This window comes from Trachypithecus francoisi, unplaced genomic scaffold, assembly GCF_009764315.1.
Source record: "Trachypithecus francoisi isolate TF-2019V2 unplaced genomic scaffold, Tfra_2.0 Lachesis_group8, whole genome shotgun sequence".
Taxonomy (NCBI): Eukaryota; Metazoa; Chordata; class Mammalia; order Primates; family Cercopithecidae; genus Trachypithecus; species Trachypithecus francoisi.
This window is the reverse complement of record NW_022681473.1, coordinates 61,249,129-61,258,565: the sequence shown is the minus strand read 5'-3', so window position 1 is coordinate 61,258,565 and position 9,437 is coordinate 61,249,129. Positions and strand designations below refer to the sequence as shown.

At 34.8% G+C, this 9,437-nt stretch overlaps 1 protein-coding gene across 1 annotated transcript; it reads left to right on the top strand.

Annotated features, from left to right (window-relative positions):
• The first annotated feature begins 5,693 nt into the window (after positions 1 to 5,693).
• LOC117081563 (olfactory receptor 52J3) lies at positions 5,694 to 6,629 on the top strand. Its single transcript, XM_033207687.1, has one exon. The coding sequence runs from the start codon at positions 5,694 to 5,696 to the stop codon at positions 6,627 to 6,629; it is 936 nt and encodes a 311-aa protein (XP_033063578.1).
• The last annotated feature ends 2,808 nt before the right edge of the window (positions 6,630 to 9,437 follow it).

The following is a 9,437-nucleotide window of genomic DNA, read 5'->3' as shown; positions in this document are numbered from 1 at the left end:
GTAGAAACTCCATATTTTTCTTTCATGTGTTTTAATTTTTCTTTTATTCTATCACTTGGTCTAGTTTACTTTGATCTTGAAATTCGTACACAGATTCTTAAAATTAACAATTTTGATTTTCAGTATTTTGTTGTATATGTTATGACTATTTCACCATCTCTCTCCCTCTTCTCAGGCCTCCTTACTCCCTGAGACACAACAGTATCAAAATTTGGCCAATTAAAAACCTTACAATGGCCTCTAAGTTTTCAAGGGAAAGGATGAGTCACACATCTATGACTTTAAATTAAAAGCTAGAAATGATTAAGCTTAGTGAGAAAGGCATGTTGAAAGGTGAAGAAGGCTGATAGTGAGTCCTTTTGTGCCAAAAGGTTAGCCAAGTTGTGGCTGCAAAGGAAAATACTCTGAAAGAAATTACAAGTGCTACTCCAGTGAACATATCAATGATAAAAAGGCAAAACAACTTTATTGATAATATGAAAAAAGTCTTAATGGTCTGTACAGAAAGTCAAATCAATCAAAATATTCCTTTAAGTCAAAGCCTAATTCAGAACTAGGGTCTATTTCTGTTTAATTCTATTAAGAATGAGAGAAGTGAGGAAGCTGCAGAAGAAAAGTTTGAAGTTAGCAAAGGTTGGTTTATGGAGTTTAAAGGCAAAATGTTGTCTCCATAATATAAAAGGATAAAGTGAAGTAGCAAATGCTGATGTAGAAGCTGTTTCAACTTATCCGGAAGATCTATTACAGCTAAGACAATTGATGAACTGATTACCCTAAACAACAGATACTCAAGATCGACAAGACAACCTTATGTCAGAATAAGATGCCACCTAGCACTTTCATAGGTTGAGAAAAGTACATGCCTGGCTTCTAAGCTTCAATAGACAGGCTGACCCTCTTGCTAGTTCTGATGCAATTGGTGACTTTAAGTTGAAGTCAATGCTCAATTTATCATTCTAAAAAGCTCAGGGCTCTTAAGAATTATGCTAAATTTACTCTGCCTGTGCTCTATAAATGGAACAACAAAGCCTGAATGACAGCACATCTGTTTACAGCATCGTTTACTAATTTTTTTTTTTTTTTTGAGATGGAGTCTTGCTCTGTGTTCCAGGCTGGAGTACAGAGGCAGGATCTCAGCTTACTGCAACCTCTGCCTCCTGGGTTTAAGCAATTATCCTGCCTCAATCTCCCGAGTATCTGGGATTACAGGTGTGCACCACCATACATGGCTAATTTTCTTTTTTTTTTTAAGTGGAGATAGGATTTCACCATGTTGGCTAGGATGGTCTCGGTCTCTTGACCTCATGATCCACCTGCCTTGCCCTGGTGGGGATTACAGGCATGAGCCACTACTCCCGGCCATTTCCTGAATATTTTAAGCACACTGTGGAGACTTTACTGCTCAGTAAAAAAAGATTCATTTCAAAATATTACTCATTGACAATGCACCTAGTCACCCAAGAATTCTGATTGAGACATATGTGATTCATCTTGTTTCCATGTCCGCTAACACAACATGCATTCTGCAGCCCATAGGTCAATAAGTAATTTTCACTTTCAAGTCTTAATATATAAGAAATATTTCTTAAGGCTACAGTTGAAGTAAATAATGATTCTTCTGATGGATCTGGGCAGAGTAAATTGAAAACCTTCTGGAAAGGATTCACCATTGGAGATACCATTAAGAATGTTTATAATTCATGGAGGAGATCCAGACATCAACATTAACAGGAGTTTGGAAGAAATTCATTCCAACCCTCATGGATGACGTTGAGGGGTTCAAGACTTCAGTAGAGGAAGTAGCTGCAGATATGGTGGAAATAGCAAGACAAATGGAATTAGAAGTGAAACCTGAAGATAGAACTGAATGCTGCAATCTCATGACAAAAGGTTAATGGATGAGAACTTGCTATTTATGGATGAGCAAAGAAAGTGATTTGTTGAAATGATAAAGAATTTAGAATATTATATAATATAAAATGAATAGATGAAGCAGCAGCAGGATTTGAGAGAAATGACTAATTTTGAAAGATGCTCTACTAAGGGTAAAGTGGTACAAAATAGAATTACACGGTACAGAAAAGCCTTTCATGAAAGAGTCTACTGATTTGACAAGCTTCACTGTTGTCTTATTTTACTAAATTGCCGCAGCCACTCCAACAGTCAACAACTACCACCCTGATCAGTCAGCAGCCATCAGATGATCATTAGCATTTTTTTCAGAGTATTTTTAATTAAGGTGTGTTCATTGCATTTGTAAACATAATGCAATTGCACACTTAATAGACTATAGTGTCAACATAACTTTTATATGCACTGGTGTCATAGTCTGTTTGTGTTCCTGATAATAGAATACCTGAAAATGGGTAATTTATAAAGAAAATAATTTATTTCTTGTGGTAATGGAGGTTGAGATGTCTGAGGTTGAGAGCCCCCATTTGGTGAGATACTTCTTGCTGGTGGGGACTCTGCAGGGTCTCAAGGAAGTGTGGGGCATCATATGGTAAGGGTGCTAATGTGCTAGCTCAGGTCTCTCTTAGTTAGTTGCATTCCCATTAATCTCTTAATCTGTTAATCCGTAAGGAGATTATTTCATTCATGAGGGCAGAACTCTCATGACCCAATCATCTCTGAAAGGCCCCGGCTTTCAGTATTGCCCCATTGAAGGTTAAGTTTCAACATGAGTTTCAGAGACTCAGACATTCAAACTATAGCAAGCAGGAAACTAAAATATTCGTGTGACTCACTTTATTGTGACATTCACTTCATTGCAGTGGTATGGAACTGAAGCTGCAATATCTCTGAGGAATGCCTGTATTTTAATTTGTAAACTTTCAGAAGTTTAAACTTAAATTTTGTGTGATATAATGAAAAAGACTAAAGAGTAAGATGAAAAAATTAACTTTATGCTTTTAAGTCTGTGCTTTACATCTTAAACTTGATTGTGTCTTCAATATTAAGATATCTGCTCAAGCATGAAGTAAAAAGACAGTGATTTTCCCATTTAATGTAATGTTATTCTAGTGAGAATGAGAAATATGTATATATATACACACATTTGACTGAAAAACGAGGGATAAAATGTTATAATAAACGAGAACTTTCACACCAAATGTATAGACTTAGTGGCATGAGAGTTTTCTCCATATGGTTTTCATAGATCAAATATATAAGAAGGTGTTGTTATGAGCTGAGTTATATGATAACGAAAACTAACATTTTAAAATCATTTAAGCATGCTAAGTATTGTATTTAAGTGTATTATATTAACAACTTAAATTATTCCTCAGAAGTATTATAAGCTGTGGGTACTATTATCATTCTTAATTTTTCAGTGGAGGAAACTGAGACAAAGAGAAAATAAGAAAGTCACTCAAATTGACACAGATAGTGTACATGAGAAATTCAGTATTTGATCTGAAGCAAACTCATTTCATTTGTAGATACTTTTACTAACTATCTCTATGACCTCTGTGATATAGGTATGAAAAATTGGCAAGGGGGGTAATATAGAGAAGCAATCATGGATAGAGGGCAGTGTGACCAAATGCTCAAGGATCTTAATCCATAGACTAAACATTTAATAAGCTCAGAATACATGGTCATTGAAATGAATAAGAGAGCTAAGATTGAACATGGAGTCTGCAATGCAAGGTTATTATGCTCTAACTTAGGTAGTTAATATGGATCAAGGACTATTTTATCTAGAAAACAATATCCCATAGAATTTGGCTGTAAAATTGCACTTAGAAATAAAATGTATCTATCTGTATGCCATATATTAAATAACAGTATTTGGGTATTTTTGCTCCCACATCTGCACCTTTCTTTGGGAACATTTCTATACTTATCACTTTTCTTGAGCTTCTCTTTCCCCAGATCAGAGTCAAAAAGTTTTGTTAGCAATTTCAGAGGATTCAATCTCATGGTGCCAATTATAGTTGAAAAGCTAACTAACTCAATTTTCCTAATGTTCTAATCAACTAAAGCCTTAATATAAAATGACTCTTCTCGGACTGTAAAAATGACAAGGCTATAAAGCCATGCTGCTTGATACTCCCCTTGAGCTTATATTTCTATGACATAATAAGGCAGGTGAATTTTCTCTTGACTTTGGTATGTATTACATTCAAATAAGTGAGAAATGATCAAGGGTTGCTGAGATTACCGGGCTTGATATTTATCAGGTAGTACAATTTCTGATTTTAATCGAATAAAATTCCTTTGAAACTGTTAAATGGAGGTGGAAAATTTAAAAACGATCTAGAAGACCCATGGAATAGATATATTTTTTCAAAGCAATTATATAGTTTATTGGTGAAAAATATGTTCTGCCTTTCCTATGGGTTATAAGGAATAAAATGGACTTCTGTAGAAGTAGAGCTTATTTCTTTCTCTCTCCATTTCTCTCTCTTTCTCATTCTCTATCTCTCTATCCTTCTCCACACCTCAGAATGGGTATATTATTTATTTTATTTTTTATCTTGATGTATTTTCCACTCTGACACACTTGTCAGAAATATGGAGCAACATATATAATGAAACAGGAGTCTGTTCTACTTTGTTCTATCTTGAACCACTCTGCCACAAGTTGGAGACCCACAGAAGTTCTATTTCATTATTTCAGCTTATGAGTGGTTGCTTCTTCATAATTTCAAAAGCACTGAAAGAGCACCCTTATTTATTTCCTTTAGATAATTACAGAAAGTAATTTTATCTGCAAATAGACCTTTTTCTTCCAGTTTTGTGTCATCAAAAACATCTTCTCCAAGTACATAACCAAAGGAAGCCTTCTAGGTTGTCTCTACCTACCAGAAAAGTGACTTAATCAAGCAGGAGGTATAAACCCAGTATAAACTAGTTAGAGGAACTATTATAGAGTGAAGAGTAAATGATGCTTTCAAATACCACTAGAAACTATCACCACCATAGAAATCCAAAATGAGCCACTGAAAAATTGGTTGCTCTTGAGAAAGTATTTTAATCAGTGAAAATCCTCAACAGGTTTGTTATTATTTTCTTTCTGAGCTCTTTCATGTGTGCTGGTATGTGACCCAGCCTGTGTTTGCTCCCGGGGCAAACATTCTAAGGTATCTATGCTTTTGTTTGTTATATCTACATTTCTCATGTTCTCTTCCTGTCTTTTTGACAGGATATTAGGCTTAATCTTGGCATTTGCTTTACATCAATAAATGATTAGCAAATCATTAGAAGAATTTTACAGTTTTTAATTATAAAAATATGTGTACATCTGTGTCTGTAACTTCATGTTCTCATTAGTCTGTCTCCTCTTGAATTAATCGGCATTTCCCTTGTCTGAATCTTTGATTTTTCAGGCATTCTTCTTCAACCAGGGGACTAATAAAGGATGCAGGGCATCTTCAATTATTCCAGTTAAATATCAGACTCTATGTCGTAGAATCCTGCAATCTTTAATGTGTAAGGTTACGCATTATGCTACAATCATTATGTAAACATAAGAATTAAGTTATTTGAGACTGATCTATTCAAATGACTGTAGATTACAAAACACAATAACAGGACCCTCCAAATAACAAAACTTTTCATTTTACTCTACATATACTGAATGAAACACAAACCTAATTATTTTCATTCCAAACTCTTATTCAATCTTCTCTCCCCAGCTCCTGCTTCTACATGTGGCAAGTTCTCCTACACTGTGATTTGGAAGAATGTTTTATCACAACAAGAGCATATTTCACCCAGTCACATTTTTCCTCATTGGAATCCCAGGTCTGGAAGGCATCCACATGTGGATCTCCCTGCCTTTCTGCTCTGTTTACCTCGTGGCTTTGTTGGGCAATGCCACCATTCTGCTAGTCATCAAGGTAGAACAGACTCTCCGGGAGCCCATGTTCTATTTCCTGGCCATTCTTTCCACTATCGATTTGGCCCTTTCTACAACCTCTGTACCTCGCATGCTGGGTATCTTCTGGTTTGATGCTCACGAGTTTAACTATGGAGCTTGTGTGACCCAGATGTTTCTGATCCATGCCTTCACTGGCATGGAGGCTGAGGTCTTACTGGCTATGGCTTTTGACCGTTATGTGGCCATCTGTGCTCCACTACATTACACGACCATCTTGACATCCCAACTGTTGGTGGGCATCAGCATGTGCATTGTAATTCGTCCAGTTTTACTTATACTTCCCATGATCTATCTTATCTACCGGCTACCCTTTTGTCAGGCTCATGTAATAGCCCATTCCTACTGTGAGCACATGGGCATTGCAAAATTGTCCTGTGGAAACATCCGTATCAATGGTATCTATGGGCTTTTTGTGGTTTCTTTCTTTGTTCTGAACCTGGTCCTCATTGGCATCTCATATGTTTACATTCTCCGTGCTGTCTTCCGCCTCCCATCACATGATGCTCGGCTAAAAGCCCTAAGCACATGTGGCTCTCATGTTGGGGTCATCTGTGTTTTCTATATCCCCTCAGTCTTCTCTTTCCTTACTCATAGATTTGGACACCAAATACCAGGTTACATTCACATTCTTGTTGCTAATCTCTATTTGATTATCCCACCCTCTCTCAATCCCATCATTTATGGGGTGAGGACCAAACAGATTCGAGAGCGAATGCTCTATGTTTTTACAAAAAAATAAGACTCTTATCATGTTATTTTACTAAGGGCTTTAATCCGTCTATAAAGACTGATATGTTCTTGCCTTAAGGAATATCTCCTGATCCTCACCTTACTGCTGTCAACTTGCAATATAAGTTGGTTTGTTCCTGGATGCTGACTAATAATGGATTTCAAAACTGTCAGAAACATCATTGTAGTTCAAGTTCAAAGACTGATCAACTACCCTGGAAGGGATATCCTGGGAGAGAGCTGTGGGGCTTTTGCCTGCATGACCTTGTGAAGAATGCTTGTTAGCACAAGACTGCTTCTGTTCTGGGGAAATAACATATTATACTCAGTGTTTCGTGACCAGTGATGAGAGATACGTGGCACTGGAAATTTACCCTGTAAGCTACTTTATTTATTCCTTTATTCTTTCTTTCCTTATTTTCTTCCTTTTTTTCTTTTTTCCCTTTTATTCTTTTTCTCTTACTTCTGTTTATTCATACATCATGCATTTCATGATTCCTTTAATTTATATTTATTCAATGTCTGGCCCTATGGAGTTTGCATTCTGTTGTGCTCTTACAAAGCCAGTTTTACAGGTTCAAACAATCATTGCCGAATCTGTAGCTTCAAGTGGAATCATATACCAAATAGATAACACTCAGTGCAATGATAGCCAAAACAAACACATAATTTCAAAACTATTTATCAGTAATACCAGCATAATTTATCACTGATTGGTTTTTGGAATTCATGCCCATAACATAAGCACCAGTTAGGTATGGCATTTTTACGTCCATGATACAGTTTTTCCAGTATTCTCTCAATCTGTGTTTAACCCTAAAAGACTCTATTTCAAAATCCAAGACCTCTCTTTCCAACCTGCGATCTGTCATTTGTTCTCCTACAGACTTTAATATAGAATATGTCCTATTTAGCTATTGATAGCCACAATTCACATGATACTAAAGGTTTTCAATTTATTTAATATGATTTCCAAAGACCAAGAAATTAATTATCTCCTGAATTATCAAACTTGTCACATTGTTTTTTACAAGTATGCTCATTTTGTCTTATGTAGGTTATTTAAAATGTAAAGCAAAAATGTAACAGTTTTGTTACCTATACCAAAAATTAACAACTTTTTATACTGCACTCATCTCAAAGAGGATGTTTAATAACATACACACAGCATTAAAGCTAATGTCACCTTTAACACTGCCCCAGCAGATGTCTCTCCCAATTTTCCAGAGACAAAGGCTAGTGTGTGTATTTTCTGATTTCACATTGCAAATTTTTAGATTTATAGCCAATCACAGTATTTCCGTTAGATCATTTGTTATTTATTTATATAGACTAATGTACTCTGTGTTTTGTTTTGTAATATAGATGTCATTTATATTTTTGTTTTCTAATAGTTGATTCATCTCATTATTTTAAATTACAAAACATGCTGCACATCTTTGTATATATTTCTTCGTACATTTTAAGTTAATTTATCCAGGTTTTATTCTTTAAAGTAAAATTATTAGGTAGCAGGTTTACAACCAATCGGAAAGTATTTCTGCTTTCTTGATATTTGTTTTTGATTCACTTTCTGATTTTACATTTCCTATTGCTTTTCTTTTTTTCACTTTCTTTTTTTGTTATTTTAGTTCTCTTTATTAATAAAAAGTTTCCCCACTGATATTTAAAAATTTGCATATTCATTATCTGTTTTTCTATTGGGTATTATTAAAAAATTAACTTCCCCAATTTCATCTTTCTTTTTTTCTAACAAAAACTAATTTGTAACTACCTACTCAGAAGAAACAAACATATTAATCCTCTTTTAACTTTTGCTATTTTTCTTCTACCTACATCCATCTCGCTCATGTTGCTGCCATCTGGAATCTTACCTCCAGGTTTAAAAATAGAAATAAAACAGTTTACAATAATTATATATATATATATAAATTTTCAAATTTTATTTTATTTTAGCTTCAGATGGAACATGTGCAGGTTTGTTGCATAAGTATAGTGAATGTTGCTGAGGTTTAGGCTTTTAATTATCTTGTCAACCATGTAGTGAATATAATAGCCGATAGGTAGTTTTTCAACACTTGCCTCCATCTTTTCCTCCCCTCTTTTGAAGTTTCCAATGTTTATTGTTCTCGTCTTTCTGTCCATGTGACTCAATGCTTAGCTTTCATTTATGAATGAGAACATGCAATATTTGCTTTTGTGTTTCTTCATTAATTCACTTAGGATAATGGCCTCCAGGTGCGTCCATGTTGCTGCAAAGGACATAATTTTGCACATTTTATGCTGTGTAGTATTCCATTATGCATATGTGCGTATCACGTTTTATTTATCTCATCTGCTGTTGATGAACCCCTGGGTTGATTCTATGTCTTTGCTGTTGTGAACAGCGCTGTAATAAACTTACAAGTGCAGGTGTCTTTTTGGTAGAACAATTTATTTTCCTTCAAGTATAAGGACACATCTAATATTCCCCACCCCAGCCATGCTGCCAGATGACAGCCCTCACATTTCAGCCAATTACCTCCAGTTTTGGTAATAACTGATTATAATTTTGTGTCTAAATGTGTCTTCACTTACTTTTACAATTTAATAACAGGACAAAGGTTTATAGAACTTTGGAACAAAGTTTTATTCTATCTACTTTCTAAATTAATTGTTCAACTTTTTTTCCCTAGCAATTAGTGTTGTAATGAAAAAATATAATTCCAAACATTTTTCATGCTTTTGAAATATTTTTTCTCTGTTCTTTGGAAAACATTTTGATGTTATAATATTCATTTTATTGAGTCTAGCTTTGTAATTTTTAAATAAATAATGT